The sequence below is a fragment of the Puma concolor genome, chromosome B4 (assembly GCF_028749965.1).
Source record: "Puma concolor isolate L17-30 chromosome B4, mPumCon1.1.hap2, whole genome shotgun sequence".
Lineage (NCBI taxonomy): Eukaryota > Metazoa > Chordata > Mammalia > Carnivora > Felidae > Puma > Puma concolor.
Window position 1 is genome coordinate 29319287 of NC_141673.1, and position 18926 is coordinate 29338212.

The 18926-nt window shown below is 37.2% G+C and overlaps 1 protein-coding gene across 1 annotated transcript; it reads left to right on the forward strand.

Moving 5' to 3' along the window:
* The first annotated feature begins 10823 nt into the window (after nucleotides 1-10823).
* On the forward strand, nucleotides 10824-18706 carry LUM (lumican). The gene is made up of 3 exons (XM_025926848.2): nucleotides 10824-10981; nucleotides 13368-14253; nucleotides 17883-18706. Exons 2-3 carry the CDS (start codon nucleotides 13389-13391, stop codon nucleotides 18035-18037), a joined length of 1020 nt encoding a protein of 339 aa, XP_025782633.1. The 5' UTR covers nucleotides 10824-10981; nucleotides 13368-13388; the 3' UTR covers nucleotides 18038-18706.
* Nucleotides 18707-18926: the final 220 nt, after the last annotated feature.

Below are 18926 nucleotides of genomic sequence, written 5' to 3' on the forward strand. Positions count from 1 at the left end.
TAAGAATCCAGGTTTCGGGGCGCCTGGGTGGCGCAGTCGGTTAAGCGTCCGACTTCAGCCAGGTCACGATCTCGCGGTCCGTGAGTTCGAGCCCCGGCGTCAGGCTCTGGGCTGATGGCTCGGAGCCTGGAGCCTGTTTCCAATTCTGTGTCTCCCTCTCTCTCTGCCCCTCCCCCGTTCATGCTCTGTCTCTCTCTGTCCCAAAAATAAATAAAAAACGTTGAAAAAAAAATTAAAAAAAAAAAAAAGAATCCAGGTTTCTCAGTTACACACACTCAATCAGAATCTCCAAGGGACATTTTTTAGGAATTTATATTTTTTAAAGTTCCTTGAATGATTTCAATCAACAACCAACTTTAATTATCACTGATATTTCAAAATTTGAGTTATGGCCAACTCTAACTAAAGGAACCAAAAAATATGGCTTTAAAAAAAATACAGAAATATTTAAACCAAAAAATCACTGCCAAGATTACTATAATGTATCTTGATCTATTTTCTCTTTGGAAACTTTAGAAGGACTTTTATTGACATCTTGGTACTTTCATTGTTATGCAAAGGAAGAACTGGGTATGGGTTGGAATATAATAGGTTTGTGGAATATCCACAATATTTTTGGATACTCACCCAAACCTATTATGTGCGTGTGCGTGTGTGTGTGTGTGTGTGTGTGTGTGTGTGTGTACACACACACCCAAACCTATTATGTGTGTGTGTATATATATATATATATATACATATATATATATATGCATATGTATATATATACACACACACACACACAATCGCACATACATTCATACACACTACAGAAGGGTAGCTTAGATCACACTGGAATTTTCAATATTGAAATAATTATCATAAAAAATGTTGTGGTTTATGAATAAGTCAACTTCAACTTGTAGTTTAAAACCCCAGAGCTATTTTCTGAAGTTTCCTTCTGAAGCTTAGGGGAAACCATATAACCCTGGAAAATGTGTATCACTGAAAGTATGTTAACTACTTAATCTTACAGGTCAATCATTTCCTTGCAAATATAATGGAGGAAGGATATTTGTAATGAAAGGTATATATTAAATTTCAAAACTAAGGCTTCCAACATGAAAGCAAGGAGTACTCATACCACTTGCTATTCAAAGTCAATTTGTTTTTAGTGGAACCTATTTTATAATGAGTCAATGTTCTGTCATTTTCAAAACATGCCACATGACTTTGGTACTAAAAAACACACTAGGATTAGTTGAGTCTTCAAAGCTTTGTAGTTTAATGAGGATATTCCTACTGGACTCCTAGGAAGTGTTTATTTATAAATTAGGGTAAGCCTAAAATATTTTTAATCTTATATGTTGTTTACACATTGTTAAACTTTCAATTAATTTAGCTTCTTGGAAAATGATGTGTTCTGAACCACCATAGATTTAATTAGAAGAAAAAAGGGTTTATTTTTCATTTTTTGCATATTTGCTGATATTCTAGTCATGAATTCCATCATCCGACGTCAGTTGATTTCCAAAAGTTTAGTTTCTTCTGTGCCTTTTTACCTTTTAAAAGCTTTCCCTATGCCTGGAATTATAGTCTCCCCTTGGGTCAACCCAGCTCATTCTTCACTTTTTCTAAAACTTCATCTTGATTTTCACTTCCTAATGTAAAACCTTCTTCAATAAATCATGGCCAGTTTTGATGCTGATGATGTTGGTTGGTATTGATTTTAATTTGAATTGCATGTTGGGAAATAGCTCTGTAAGATTATTTTTCAGCGCTTACAATCTTTAAAGTTCTTAATTAGGTCCCAGCTACAGAAGTTAGAAGGGAATGTTGTCATGTAGTTAACTCATTCCCTGATTGCATTGCAATTGCATGTACCAATTTCTGTCTCCATTGACACCTCTAGTTTAAGCCACCATATTTGCTTCTTTCCTAGGCTAAAGCTGTTGTGTCCCATTTGGCCTTATTGCTTCCTCTTATGATTCTATTACTCACAAACAATCACTGGCATCCCAAACCACTAGAATGAAAACCCACAGGGCATAGTATGGACTATGATACCCTACGTGAACTGACCATCATTACATCTTCAATCACAATTTGTATGCCACTTAACCATCAACCTTTTACCATCAGCCCTTGTTCAAAAATTCTAAAACTCTATGCTGAGCACTCCTTCCTTTACTTCTTTACCTTTCCCTACCCAGGTTAAGTAGGATTGAATCCAAGAGGAGGCTTTCTCTGCTCTCCCATGCTGTGTTCTCTCTCACTGCGTCCTATCATTTTATTTTATAACACTCATGATAAGTTGTAATTATTATTTGCTTTTGCATGCTGTTTAATGTAAATATTAGTATAAATATTAAGCATTTATGAATATTAAGCCTAGTTGTATACTTTTACTTTACAAAGATAAATCACTTCATGCTTAGAATGTTCTAAGTACTTTAATGTATTGACTTATTTAATCCTCTTACAATCCCAATGATGAAGACAATCCTATTTTACAAATGTGGAAAATGAGGTTTAAAGAGTTAATAGACACAGAGTTAGTTCCAGAGCAGACAATAGAAGAGACAGAAGCAAAGATTCCCATCTCGGAGAATTTGCTGCTTTTATTCAACACATCACCTTCCATGCTACTTGTTTTCATACATACTGAAAGCAGTGGACCCCTGTAACGGCAGTAATAACTAACAACTATCGAGTGCTTACTGTATGTAAGGAACTGTCCTGAGAGTTTTATATACATTAATTCATTTAAGCTCATGAACAAGCTTTAGGAGATAGATGCAGTGACTGTTCACATTTTAATGATGAGCAAACTGACACAAAGTGAATTGCCCAAGATCTCGCAGCAAATATGTTACATAGCATTATTAACCACTAGATTATATTTCAGTAAAACCAAATGCACACACACGGATTCCTGGGGATAAAAGAAGACAGCATGCTTGATGTCATCATTTTCTCTTTTTATTCGTTATAAAACAATGTTGATGAACTTTTTATTTTCATATTTGAAATGATTCTTACACTTCCTGTTTCACTCCATTTAAATCCAATTAAATATGTTTAATTATAATATACATGATACCGGACATATATAAAATCATAACACATCAGACATGCGTCACATGCAGCGGCTTGCATATATCATTTTGGAGGACATGTGAGAGAAAACTCTAGGTTTGGACTTAGTTTTTGGTTTTTTTTTAATTAATTTATTTTTTGAGAGAGAGACAGAGAGAGTGATTAGGAGAGAGGCAGAGAGAGGGAGCGAGAGAATCCCAAGTAGGCTCCACACTGTCAGCATGGAGCCTGATGAGGACTGGAACCCATGAAACTGTGAGATCATGACTTGAGCCGAAACCGAGTCGGAGTCTTAACTGACTGAGCCACCCAGGTGCTCCTAGGTTTGGACTTTGAACTTTGAAAAAAAAAAAACCACTATAATGTTATGGGCATATTTCTTGTGCTTTACCTGCTTTCATACAAAATACAGAGAAGTTTGGGGTGCCTGGGTGGCTCAGTCGGTTGAGCGTCGGACCTTGGCTTGGGTCATGATCTCACAGTCTGTGAGTTCGAGCCCCACGTCGGGCTCTGGGCTGATGGCTCAGACCCTGGAGCCTGCTTCCGATTCTGTGTCTCCCTCTCTCTCTGCCCCTCCCCTGCTCATGCTCTGTCTCTCTCTGTCTCAAAAATTAATAAGAACATTAAAATTTTTTTTTAAAAATACAGGGAAGTTTAATTCTTTCTTGCTTATCCTGTACAACACAATTGAAATCCGCATCAGCATTGCACATTATAAAATTTTATGTTAGGTTTGATTTCATTGATTAAGACAAGATAATCTGGAGGAAACTGTACCTGAACAAAATATTTAAAGGAAACTATTCTAGGGTTCCTGGGTGTCTCTGTTGGTTAAGCGTCCAACTCTTGATTTCGGCTCAGGTCATGATCTCAGGGTTCCTGGGTTTGAGCCCCGTGTCGGGATTCACACTGACAATGCGGAGCTCACTTGGGATTCTCTTTTCCTCTTTCTCTCTCTCTGTCCCTCCCTCTTGCATGTGCTCTCTCTCTCTCTCTCTCTCAAAATGAATACACTTTTAAAAAAGTAAAAATAAAGGAAATTATTCTAAATTCTCTAATAGACAAGGATCATAGTCTACCATGATTTTCTCATGGCATAGGGTTTTCAAAAATTAATTAATTTACCATACAGATTCAGTTACAAGTTAGATATCTGCACACAAAATAAACCTCTTAGATAAACGCTAAAAGTCTATCCTTCCATGTCAAAACGCAATGCTTCAAAGATGTCAATTTCACCTTAACTGATCTCATTTAAATACAATAGCATTGTCTTTAACATAACAAAATATATATGAAAATCCATCCAAAAAGTAAACAGGTTGAAAACAAGAAATATCCTGGAAAAATATTTCATTCATTCAGTATATATGTGTGAAGAACTTACTATGCCAAGCCTAAGGGACAGATAAAGTCTTACTCTTATGGAAGTGACAGTGTAGAAGGCCAAAGTCATAAAATACATTTCTAAAAAATGAGCAGATAATTTAAAAATAATTCCACAAATTGGTAAACCACAAGAAATTATAATATTCTAAAATGATAGAGAATAACAGAATGAGGCTCAAAGATTGCTTCCATTTTGGTGGTTCAAAGCCTGTCTGAAGAGTTTGAGGCTTGAGTGACTAGAAGCCAACAATTAAGGGGTCGGGGGCAGCACTGCTCAAAGTGTTGCTCGTTCAGATGGTCCACAATATAAAAATTATTCTTTTTTAGACTAATTAGTTAATTATTATTTTAGAGAAAGAGTGTGCACCTGCAGGAGAGAAAACAGGGAGGGGCAGAGGAAGAGAGGGGATCCCAAGCAGGCTCCAGGGTCAGCACAGAGTCTAGCGCAGGGCTTGATCTCACAACTCAGGGATCATGATCTGAGCCGAAATCAAGAGTCAGACGCTCACCTGACTGAGCCACCCAGGTGCCCCAAATAATTCCTTTTTTATTTATTTATTTTTTTTTTCAAAATTTTTTTTTTCAACGTTTATTTATTTTTGGGACAGAGAGAGACAGAGCATGAACGGGGGAGGGGCAGAGAGAGAGGGAGACACAGAATCGGAAACAGGCTCCAGGCTCTGAGCCATCAGCCCAGAGCCTGACGCGGGGCTCGAACTCACGGACCGCGAGATCGTGACCTGGCTGAAGTCGGACGCTTAACCGACTGCGCCACCCAGGCGCCCCAAATAATTCCTTTTTTAAAAAAATTATGTTTATAATAATATTAAGATGTTATTTGTATTTTTCACTTTGATTCTCTCAGAAGTGAAAAGCAGAGCTTTCAAGAGGCTACAGGACATGTGATGATACCATTCTGATGGCTAATGGACTTCTGCTTGTGTATTTTTGTACTTTCTAGAATTTCCTATGGTAGTAGTTTAGACTATAAATGTATTTTGAGAGATTAGTTCAGTTTGTTCTCAAAAACAATACTATGTGTCTGTTATTTTTGTGTCTGTTATATTTTTGTGTCTGTTATATTTGTTATTTTGTTTATAGGTGTTATTATAATAAACTTATAGTCCAATAAATTATTTTAAATCCTCAAATCCCCCTTGTGCCTACACAAATCAACACAAAGAAGTTATTATACTTTGTGGTCTTGTTTTGCAAAAATGTTCTGTGCACTGTTTTGACTAGTGCACAAAATTTGCTAAATATATTACCAATGATTGCCATAGCAATTAAATAATCAAAATAACAAAGATATATAGAAAGCACTAAATCACTCACCATTGGGCAGAAACACAAGTTTTGGTACACCCTTACAATGCCATGCCCTGTGACCGTAACAAACATTATTAAGACAAAATAAGGTAAGTATTTTAGGTGAAAAATGCAAGACATCAAGGATAAGAGAGAGAGGTAGAGAGAAAGAGAGGGAGGGAAATGAAATTCTCTTGTGTATATAGGACACGTCTGAAATATTTGAAGTAATAAACAAAGATCACTTTTAGTGACTGTGATTGGAGAGTCGGTTGGCTGAGGGATTTGTTTGCACCGAACCCCACATCCTGGGATGCTGTGAAATGTTTCAGCATGTTATACCTCTCGTGTCTATTAATTTTATAATGCAAGTGAATTAATGCAAAAATATAATAAACCTTTTTATGGATCATTAAAGAATATTTTCACCTAAGATGTCAAGAGAAGTGGAAACAAGCGTAGAATGTAATATGTATTATGAGATCAGGTCATGATCTCATGGTTTGTGTGTTCAAGTCCTGCCCTCCCCTGTTCATTCTTTCTCTCTCCCTCTCTCTCAAAATAAATAAACTTAAAAAGGTAGGTATTTCCAAAAACTATATACACATCCATATAAGCATAAAGATGATGAAGATGAAGGATAGTTCCCCGGCTTGTAAGAAACGCTAAAATTGATAATGGTAGTAAGATTGATGTGAAGGGAGAAAAACATGCAACTGCATTCATCTATTGTTCTGACTTAAAACCATAAACCACTTACCAAAAAAGGAATCTTCACTTAAAGTGACCTATCGAGGGGCGCCTGGGCGGCTCAGTCAGTTAGGCGGCCGACTTCGGCTCAGGTCATGATCTCGCGGTCCGTGAGCTCGAGCCCCGCGTCGGGCTCTGTGCTGACAGCTCAGAGCCTGGAGCCTGTTTCGGATTCTGTGTCTCCCTCTCTCTGACCCTCCCCCGTGCATGCTCTGTCTCTCTCTGTCTCAAAAATAAATAAACGTGAAAAAAAAAATTAAAAAAAAAAAATAAAGTGACCTATTGAGATAAGCAAAGTAGACAGATTAGGTTATGACCAATGTGAAGAATAAAATTCCATTACATGTGACGGTAGTTTGCAAATTATAAGAGAAAGCAAGTGGTCATTTTAATATTAAAAAGTAATTAGACTATAATACATCTATAGGATAGAATTTCATGGAGCGAATAAAAATGGCATTAGAGAAGAATACTTAATGATATGGAAAGGTTTCCATCACTTACTGCTTTGTGGAAAAGGATACACAACTGCAAGGATAATGGTGTGATATTTTTGTGAAAATCAAAATGTCTATGAGTGTGTGTGTGTACAAAATCACAGCCTAGGGCAAAACAGTAAAATTTGGTCATCTCCGGGCTAGAATATTTATTTTCATCTTTTTCCATGTAGACGTTCTCCAAGTGTGCTAAAACAAACTACTTTTATGGCATTTATAATCAGAAAAAAGTGAAGTTTTAAACCCTAATGTATAAAATGATAAAAATAGAACTTTCTCCTCTACCAACAGGGAATTGTTATTGTGTTTCATCACATTCTATGCTTTTCATCATATTCTATTCTATTCTATATTCCAAAAGCATAAGTGCATCACTTATGTAGATGCACAGTCATGTATCACTAGATACAGAGTGCAGGGGAACATGGACTACCATCCATCTAATCCAAAGGGAAAGCGATGTCGTAGTTTGGGTAGAGTACCGGTAGCACATTAGTTTTAACTCTTCACATGGAAAAAAAAAAAGTCCTGCTATAGAATTTGGGAAATTTGTTTAACACTACCCATCTATTTGATGATCTCCAAAATTCTTTCCAAATCTGTGTTTCTATGCCTCTATGAATAATAACTAATAACAGCTATACAATATTAAGCATTTCAATGCATCAATCACTTATACAGTAGCCCCCCACCCCTTACCCATGGTTTTGCCTTCCATGGTTTCAGTTACTCACAGTCGACTGGAGTCCAGAAGCAGATGACCCTCCTTCTGACAATATATCAGAAGGTCAGCAGTAGCCTAACACTACCTCACAAGCCCACATCATTCACTTTACTTCATTTCATCACGTACACATTTTATCATCTCATATCATTACAAAAAGAAGGTGAGTGAGGACAGTGCAATAAGGTATTTTGAGAGAGAGAGAGAGAGAGAGAGACCACATCATATAACTTATATTGCAGTACAGTGTTGTAATTATTCTATTACTAGTCATTGTTGTTATTCTGTTTCTGTACCTAATTTATAAATTAAACTTTATCATAAGGATGGATGTATGTATAGGAAAAAAATAGTATCTATAGGGTTATGTCTTATCCAAGGCTTCAGGCATTGAGTCAGGGGCTTGGAACATATATCCACTCCCCCTTTCCCCTTGCTGTACTATGCCAAGTCTTGTTCCAATGGCATTATACACACACGGTGTTCTTTGATACTCACAAGTTCACCTACAGACATCATCATACCCATTTGAAACATGAAGACACTAAAGCTACCAAGATGACTTAAAAAAAAAAAAAATATATATATATATATATATATAATTCCTGATAGTTTGCTTAAGTTTCTAAATCTGTTTCTATCTTTCCACCAAATCTGGGCTCTTTACACTACTATCTTACTCCAGGACCGACTTTTCAGAGATCACCAGCTAGCTTGGACAAAAAGAATCTGCCATCCGAATGGTTTTGGGAAGGAAACAAGAAAGTTGTGGTGAGCCCGGGGTGGGGCGGGGTGGGGGGACGGAGGGTGGTGAGAAATGCAGGGCTGGATTCAGGATGAGGTAGATGAAAGGTTCGGAATGTTCCCCATCTTTCTTGCTGGCCTCAGTCACCGAGGGAATCCGTGGATGGGCTGAGGGGGCAGCCCAATCATTTGAACATGGATATTGATAAAACCTCCAACATCTATTACCACAAATGACCTCACTCCATTTGCCAGGGTGGAAAGCTCCTACCTCACTCAGCGTGAATGTGAGGGCGTGTGCACGTAAGCGTGTTACGTACAAGGAAAGAAAATACTGTTTAGTGGTTTTTTTTTTTTTTTGCCTTTTTAAAAACCATTGTATAGTTAATATTTCAGCTCTCAACTAATATTGTCTGTAAAATACTTTAAGCTGATTAAATTAACTGCTCTGTTTTAGCTCTACCCTGTCCACAGTCTTCTCAGTGGATGAATATTTCAAGATTTTGCTCTTTCATTTATTTGTGAGGTGACTTTTAGCAAATTATTTAGACTCTGAGTCTCTGTTTCTACTTCTGAAAGTGTGGTAACAGTACTTACATGGATTTTAAAGCATAAAAGTTAAAGTAAAAAATATTTGAAAATTCTGATAATAAAGCATTGGATAAAGTACACCATGAGTTGTAATTTTATTTCTTCCTAATAGACTCAAGAAACATGCTTTAAGGTTTGCAGCATCCAATTGGTGTCAAAGAACTGACTTTATTAAAAAAAAAAGAAAGTATATGTTGATATATCAACTTCACAATGAGGTAAATAAAATCTAATGCATTTAAACTCTATTACAGATGTCCCAACACATTTATTGCTTAATAAAGAAAAATCCTAAGAGTAGAGAGCTGAAATTTTTCAAACTAAATCTCAGATTGTAGAATTTGACACACTCTAATGCTTACAATTGTTTAACTATCTACTTATAATGAACCACTTAATTATATGTGATTGGTCTAGTTCTCTTTTTTTTTTTTCTGATTTTTGAAGTTTATTCACTTTCTCTTGTTATAAAATGAGGTCTTTCTATAATTTTCTAAAAACAATAATAATAACATGTTATGCTGAGTTGCTTTAACATTCTTTGAGTTACTTTCAAGAATATTATCTTTTGGTTTTTTTTAACAGTCCCATGACAAAAAATAAGGCACTACTCCAATATTAGTTTCTCAGGCAAATGCATTCATAATGACCAGGGAGACTGAATAACTCCACAGGTCTCATAGCTAAAAGTAACATATTTCAGTTATTTTAAAGTGGAAAAATCTTAACATGTGGCAACTTATGGTGAAATATCTTATTCTAAAAGTTCCTGTAGCCACAAGGAACTGAAAAATTTGGAGACAAAATAAATCCTCTAAATACAGCTGATACAATCACAAGATGAAATTGACAAGAACTGAGTATATCACTCATTTGCTAAAAGCATGCATCAGGAACTAACAATTAAAGATGTATCAAACCAGGCCCTCGGGAGATTACAACTTTGCATAACTTCTAGTTTTTGGGGAAAAAAAATATACTGCTAGCATGCAACGAGAGAATGAAAGATTACTGCCTTGTGATATTTTTAGTGTACATTTTTTCATGTTCTTTTATGTTTTTTGGCATTAAGCTATAGAATACCATCCCCGAGTAAGGTTTTGGATGAAGTCCTAAATTAAATCCACAAAATAAGAAACAGGCAGGACATTGCTGATCGGTTCCAGATCTGAATAACATAAAATGAATCCTCTTAACATAAAAAATAAACTGGAAATGTTGATTTTACCTTTTATGTCAGTGCGTAAATGAAGCATTTTTCGTATTTTAGAAATGAATGGAAGTTACCTCCTTAGCCCCCAATTAAGGTAGTCCAAATGAGTAAATATCAATTTCAAGTATATGGGCAAAAAAAAAAAAAAAAAAAAAAAAAGACTTGATTCTTCTGAAGACTCATTTGCATTTTCCTGGAATTATTTGTTGTGTTTATGATTTATGAGACCTTTAGATGAACCTGAGAGTTGGTTGAGAGAACAGCACCTAATTGTTCCCACAGCTCCAGAGAGAAAGAGCTTTGCAAGAGAAGTGCTCCTACAGGAGATGTCTCGTTTGCAGCAGGACTCAATTCTTGGTTCAAAGCTATGGTATTTGGGCTAGTTAAGCACGAATCTCTCTCCCATTCCATAGGGAATGAGCTGGGCAGTCCCTGCTCCCCACGTCCACCTGCACTTCGTTAGAGAGCGGAATGCTCACATGCCACCACCCCACAAGATCCCCACAATGACATAACTCCATGCAGAGACTGGCGTGACTGGGCTGGGTTTCCCCCCCTTCAGCTCTTGTATCACTAAGAATCTGGCAGCCAGTTCCGTCCTGACAGAGTTCACAGCATATATTGGTGGATTCTTGTCCATAGTGCATCTGCTTTAAGAATTAACGAAAGCAGTATCAAGACAGTAAGGTAAGTGCTGTTTTAACTATAGCACTGGGGATGCTGACTGTTTGGGACAGTGTTTATTGTAACAGGAACAGAAGAAATTCCAGAGCAACATTGCCAATTGCTACTCAACAGCAAATCCACAGTTTTGAGCATTTACTTTCACATTTTGCTTAATATGCTTTCCATGATTTAGGGATTTGAGATAAATTTTATATAGTATATGTTGTACTGCTTGGCAATGGAAGTTATACAAAGTTTCAAAATTGGAATGAGACACTACTTAAAACTGAACATAGTAAAAAAGTTTGGCATTTAAAATGTTTGTTATTTTATGCTAATTAGTAATATACGTTAGTGTTGTTAAAACCCAATTTTGAAGTGAAGAAAGGCCATTTCAATCAGCATTCAAAATACTTTATATTGTTATAATTTGTTACAATTTACAATGAACATGTTATAAAAATGTGAGCTAAAAGACTTAGACATGAATCACATTTCTATTTTTTTAATTTCAAAGATTTGATTTTTGGATGTACGTCTTAAAAAACATGTTTTAAAGAAATTCTGGGAAAGATGATTTACTTTTTGAGAAAAGCATTTCCTCCATAGCCACAGGTATTTGGAAAAAAACGGGGAAAAAGCACAGAGCGCTTTTGCCTCATAGTGGAGTCATTATATGGTTACAAACTCTCTTTGAATTCAGAGCCCTTGTTTTTACTCTGCCAAAAAGTATGGAAGCATTTTTTCATTACTATTCAATACTCATATTATAGTAAGTATTAGTTTTAGTGTATACTCAGTTTAAACAAGGTGGAGGTTTTTTAATGGAGCAAGACAAATCTTTACAACATTAACGTATTACAACTTAAAAGAATCCTGCAATTACATTAACACTATGTAATTGTTCTCATGGCCAAGTCTTGTCAGCTAAATTAAATGATGCCATCGTAATCTTAGGGAATGATTTCCCGAGAATCTGGCTACGTGTTACATTATGTCAGCTATCAGAGTGATTCCAACAACTTTTCTAGGGTTTCATCTGCTAAAATAAAGTGCCTTATAATTTCAAATTGAGGCAAAGAAAAAAGATGTCTCAATTTCTCATGCTAAACATTCCTTCTCATCCCAACCAATCTAGGCACATAAGTTTGTACCATATTTCTCGCAAGAAGATATATTATTTTATGGTATAGAGTGGAATGTGGATCCTGCTTCACATTATGATTTCCCTTCCAGAGTTATCCTTCAGACATAACTCTCCACTCTACAAAAGCCCAACTCTTTACCTAAACTGCTAACCCTTTATTTCCCCAAGCAACTGAAATATACTTTATTGAGCCTCACCTTAGAAACATGTTCATATGAGAGGATCACTGTTACAGCTTATTTTTAATTTATATTCTCAAGGTTGTCCTTTCCTACATGGTTCCTAATGCCGCTGTTCACAGCAGACTCTCCTCAGTTCTACCTCTTGTCCACTTCCGTGCTGTGAGGGCACTAAAATCCAGAGAAGTGAGCCATGCCTTCCTAACTTTTGGCATGAAGCAGGCAGAGAACTGGCGAGTTACTGAGAAAGGACAATTTTAACTCAAAACTTGAAAATAATAGATGTTTTCTACCAGTTGGATCTCTTTACGGGTTTAATTATTTTTTAGAATTTGTGACATTTCCCTGACTAATTAAAAGCACGTTCTAAAACTAATATGCCAAATATTAATTTCGGAAGACAGTTGTGTAATGCACCTAAAGGTATGGAATGGTAAAGACAAGTCAAGATAATACACACACACACTCACGCCCACCACGAATTCTGTTCTTCCTCCTCAGCACCGACAATACCCAGACACTTTTAAAGGAATGTACCCCCCCCCACCCCTCCGCACACACACACATAGATAAGAATAGCTTTCCTTCAGGCAAAACCACAGATTGCCCCTATTCCCAGGGAGGGTCTTCTTAATGAGATATTTTAATGATGGTGAATGGTAGGGTACAGGGTACAGCTTACAATTGTCTTTTCATTTTCATTTTTTCTGGTTTTGAAGGATGTTCTGAAGCAGTGTACTAACATGGTGGCTACTGGGCACCACCCAGAAACCTATTGCAGGAAGGCATTTAATTAAGGAAGGACCTAGAGAGATTGACTGTCGGGCCTGGCTCGTCCAGAAGGGGGCGCATGTGTATGCAATCTGACCTGAAACCTGTTCACCACCCCAGAAGTTGCACAAGTACATCCTTTTCCCGACGCTTAAATACAGATTAAAAAGACATCATTAGATGCTCTAAAAAAAAAAAAAAACTATAAAATAATAAAATACACATTTGCTAATGCATTTAACATTGCAAATCCAATATCTTTTTCCTGAAAGTGTACTATTTTATAATAATATGTTTTCACTTTATTTAGGAGTCAAAGCATTTGCCAAACATGAATCTAGGTGTGTTTATTCTCCTCTTGGCATTAACTGGTGGTGCCAGCGGTTATTACTATGACGATTATGATTTCCCTCTATCGATTTATGGGCGATCATCTCCAAACTGTGCACCAGAATGTAACTGCCCTGAAAGCTATCCAACAGCCATGTACTGCGATGAGCTGAAATTGAAAAGTGTGCCGATGGTGCCTCCTGGAATCAAGTATCTCTACCTTAGGAATAACCAGATCGACCATATTGATGAAAAGGCCTTTGAAAACGTCACTGATCTGCAGTGGCTCATTCTAGATCATAACCTTCTAGAAAATTCCAAGATAAAAGGAAAAATTTTCTCTAAACTGAAACAACTTAAGAAGCTGCATATAAATTACAACAACCTTACGGAGTCTGTGGGCCCACTCCCCAAGTCCCTGGTGGATCTCCAGCTTACGCACAACAAGATAACGAAGCTTGGCTCCTTCGATGGACTGGTAAACCTGACCTTCGTCCACCTCCAACACAATCAACTGAAAGAGGATGCTGTTTCAGCTGCTTTTAAAGGTCTTAAGTCCCTCGAGTACCTTGACTTGAGCTTCAACCAGATGGCCAAACTGCCCTCTGGTCTCCCAGCATCTCTTCTAACTCTCTACTTGGACAACAATAAGATCAGCAACATCCCTGATGAGTATTTCAAGCGTTTTAGTGGGCTGCAGTATCTACGTTTATCTCACAATGAACTGGCTGATAGTGGAGTACCTGGAAATTCTTTTAATGTATCATCCCTGCTTGAGCTGGATCTCTCCTATAATAAGCTTAAAAACATACCGACTGTCAACGAGAACCTTGAAAACTATTACCTGGAGGTCAATGAACTCGAAAGTAAGTAGAAAGCTGTGCCTGTACGTGACTGAGGTGTCCTCAAGTTTTTACATGCCTGAACTGTGCAAGTAAATATGGTCTCTGTCTCCATTAACAAAAATGAATAAACATGCCAATAAAATATCTATCCCTCTAATTCAAATATAGAAGAATTCTAGCTCAGTTATTTGTTCAATGTTTGGCCTTTCTTTGGAGTGCCCAGATCAGAAACCATTAAGCTCATAGGACTTGAATACAAATTTCTTCAAATTTAATATTTTGAGCTAATTCATCCTGCTGTGTTAGCTCTTGATATCTGTTATCACTTGCCTCTGTCGTGATTTAGATTTCTGTCCGACATTTATTTCTTGGCAAGGTCTAGCTGGAGGAGGAACAAACAAGTCCAGAAGAGGGATGGCTAGCAGAAGCTTTCAAATGTCCCTCCTGCTTATCTCCAGAGCAGTTCACATATATTCGTGGTCTCCTCTGACATCTTTACTTGGGACTCCACATATTACGCTGCTCTTATGGACCATCATCTATCTCTGTCATCTGTGTCATGGTGTGTGTGGTCTTCACAGTGTTATTTTGAAGATGGTGAGGAAGATTAAGGAGGGAAGGAATAGGAGCATCTGGGTGGCTCATTTGGTTGTCTGACTTTGGCTCAGGTATGATTCGTGGTTCATGAGTTCAAGTCCCGCATCACTCTCTGTACTCACAGCTCCGAGCCTGGAGCTTGCTTCGGATTCTGTGTCTCTGTCTCTCTGCCTCTCCTCTGCTTGCGTTCTCTCTCTCTCTCTCTCTCTCTCTCAAAGATAAATAAACATTAAAAATTTTCTTTGAAGAGTTAAGGAAATCGATGAGGGTTCAGAATCTTTTTTAATAGTATGAAAGAGCTCCTTCTTTTATACACAACACTTAACCTCGTTTGATTTTTCCAATTTCTCCTTCCTTTCTCCTGCTGCCATTGTATACTTTTTATTTATCTTCTGGGTAGGAGTTTGACCTGATCCACTTGGGCTGTTCATGTATTCTTTAGGTCTTTTGGGACATTTATCAATTAAAGCCATACAGATTCGGGTGGGAAGTTGAAATTCACCACACTCCATCTTATTCTTTAACAAAGGTGGCAGGAGAGATAACCTACGGTTCACAGACAAAGTTGTTTAAATCAAAAGCCAGGTGGGAACCGTTGATTTACTTATAAAGCAATTATATCTGCAAAGTAATCTATTGAAACTGAACATCTTTATGCCATGAAAGTTGGTTCTTTTGTCATTTTGGATAAGGATATTGACATTTCCATCCAAAAAATTACAGTATGACTTATTAATATGCTACTTTGTGATTCTGCAACAATTCTGTGTAACCCCTAGTAGGGTTGGGGTGTTTTCAAGAGGGAGACCATGACTGCCAGATCTGAAATGCCACATATCCTTTCTTGTGTCTGGAAATCTTGCTTGCCATACAATATAGAGAAAACGATCATAGCTGAACCCTTACAGAAATTTCTAGTAGGAAATTCACTCTGTAGCAATATATGGTCCCATATTATAAACATTTGTGGTCAGGAGGAAGGATATTCAGACATCCCAAAACGCTAATGGGATTTAAGATACTTAAGGGTTGAAGAAACCCATTAGATTTGGTTGGTGGAGGTCTATCCATGTGAGTGGGGCTACCTCACACTCTGAGACAAGAAAGGGAAGACACACAGATGCAGGAAAATCTGGAAGTACAAAGACCAGGATGATTACAAGAAGGAAGAGATGATATAGGAGAGGAGAAAGGTGGTCCGTGGAAGAAATGCCAGTGGTCCCTCAGTGTCAAGCTGAGCTTGAAACCACACACAACTGCCATTTGAATGTGAGTGTTTAGTTACTCTTATTTCTCATCCTTGACATTTAGGTATATCCATTTCAAGTATTCTTGTTGTTTGACTTTGCATGTTTGCAATTCAACTTATTTTGCTACATAATAATTATGGATAGCAATTGTCCACATTCTCTTAAGATACAAAGAGCCCCTTCATGTTTTTCTAATATTAGGAAATATATGGTCAAAGAGTATTGTCCTATTTCAAGCTTGCAACTTTAAGCTCAACCCAGTCACAGATTTTCCTAACTTGGAAAAGAGGGCAAACTTAAAAGGACACCAATAGTTATTCGGCACATATAGTGTGCAGTACTGTGGGCGAAGTGGCTTCCATACCAAAATCACTCCAGTCTTCATGTAACACAGTGTGAAAGATACGTTATAGCTAATAAGAAGATCAGATAAATGTTCCAAAGTCACCCAGAGGATCAATGGCAGAGATAGAAAAGTAGTATCGGCCTAAACCCATGTTTTTTTCCATTCCTCCATGCTTTCTCAGAGATAGGTGCCCTGAAATTTGACTGATGAGTTAAAGATAACATCTTAATGGAGAGAACAGTGTGTTGAGCTCCACTGAAGTCACTATTCACTAGAATTTAAGAATGAAAGAAAATAACAACACAGGGGACCGGATAAGTCAATCTGAAGTGGACTTGAGCAAACATAAGCAGTTTCTATGTACACACCTAGATCATGCAGTCTAAAAGCAGCCTCAGTTTCTACTCAAAACTAAATCAGTTTTTCATTTGTGGCAGCTTTTCTTCCACAGAAGAAAAGGACACGAGCTCTGATCATGGACATTCTATGATTTGCTTTTGGCTTTGGAGTTTTGAATTCTTGTCATGAAGGGTGGTTGTTGGAAAACTCTTCAGAGGTCATCTAGTCTCTTATTTTAAGATGCAAAACCCCAAGATGTTTATATTGGCGAGATTGCTCACACAACAGCACCAATCTTAGATTTCTTCAGCTAGACTAAACATTTCAAAAGAGTGCTCAGATAATATGACAGATTAATTGAATGGCTTTTAAAATCCAGTGTTTCTAAATGCAGATAGGATAATAAGTTCTATTCTCTCAAACATTCAACTGAATGTCCTGATCTGCCATAAGTATTCTTAATATTTTTTTATTTTTTATTTTATTGTTTATTTAGTTTTAATTCTTTAAAATATTTATTCATTTTTGAGAGACAGAGAGAGAGTGTACGAACAGGGGAGAGGAAGACAGAGAAGGAGACACAGAATGGGAAGCAGGTTCCAGGCTCTGAGCTGTCAGCACAGAGCCCAATGTGGGGCTCAAACCCACGAACAATGAGACCCTGACCTGAGCCAAGGTCAGACCCTTAACCGACTGGGCCACCCAGGGGCCCCAATTTTGTTATTTATTGTAGGAGAGACAGAGACAGCATGAGCAGGGGTGGTGCAGAGAGAGAGGTAGAGAGAGAATCCCAAGTAGGCTCCACGCTGTCAGCACAGAGCCAGATGCAGGGCTGAAACTCAAAATGAGATCACAACCTGAGCCAAGACCTTAAGAGTCAAAAGCTTAGCCAGCTGAGCCACTCAGGTAACCCTCTACTATAAGCATTCATTGCTAAGTATTGTTGTGTCACTTGGTAGCCTGAAACACTCCTGTAGCAGTTCCAAATTCAAAGATCTATCAAGTAGGTGGGAAGGACTTTTAATAGACATTATTATGGATTGGAGCATTTTTTAAGTGATCAGTTCAAGTCCATGTACTAAAAAAGTAATGGACATTTTCTATTCTTTAATTTCCAGAGTTCGAAGTAAAGAGCTTCTGTAAGATCCTGGGACCATTATCCTACTCCAAGATCAAGCATTTGCGTTTGGATGGCAACCGTCTCACGCACACCAGTCTGCCCCCCGATATGTATGAATGTCTACGTGTAGCAAATGAAATCACCGTTAATTAATATCTACGAATTCCAATTCTATTGAGGTGGATCCCGGAGCAACATTTTATGGTTACATTTGTGTGTGTCAGTTTTGATAGTATTCATTTTTGTCGCTGTTTTTACTTCCATGAATTTTAAATTCTGAAGGAAATGTTTTGTAAACATTTTACTCCTTTTTTTTTTTTTTTTACAAGAAAAGATGAAAGGCAGGCCTATTTCATCACGAGCACAGACACAGACACACACATAGACAACAAACTTATGCTTTATTTGTAAATTTAGTATTTTCTACATCTCTACTGTCAAATGATGTGCAGAATCTTCTACTGGTTACATGGAAGTCAGCCCAGCATTATAATTCCTAAATCAACTCAATGTGCCAAAAAGCATGGGCTACCCACATATGGATGTTTGGTGTCTTGAACCAAATTTCAATGTTCAGATTGGTTTAGCTGAAAAATAGGTGGTAAATTTTGAGGCCGATGATTTTGCAAAATACTAGACCAAATCCTTGAAGCCCCATACACATAAAGTGATATTTTTGGTATTAAGGATTTATATGGTTACCTAATGAAACTTTTCTTTTCTAGAATTATTTTTTACTCTAAGTCATGTGTATGTTTCTTTTTAATCATTTGCATGTTATGTTTAACAAGCTAATAGCAAAATAAAACACGGCAAATGGCATCACTGTGCTTTCTTTTGGAATTCATACCTCTCATATATAAAACAATAGATAAAAATTTTAAAACCATCTTTAACCTGCAATATTTTACTTATGTTGAATAGAGTTTTTCACTAAATAAATTGTCTGCTTCTAGCATCCATTTGCAAACATCTTTGAAACACATCTTACAGTATGTACTTAAAAGTGTGCAGATCTGAATTTCAGTTCACGTTGCGGGAG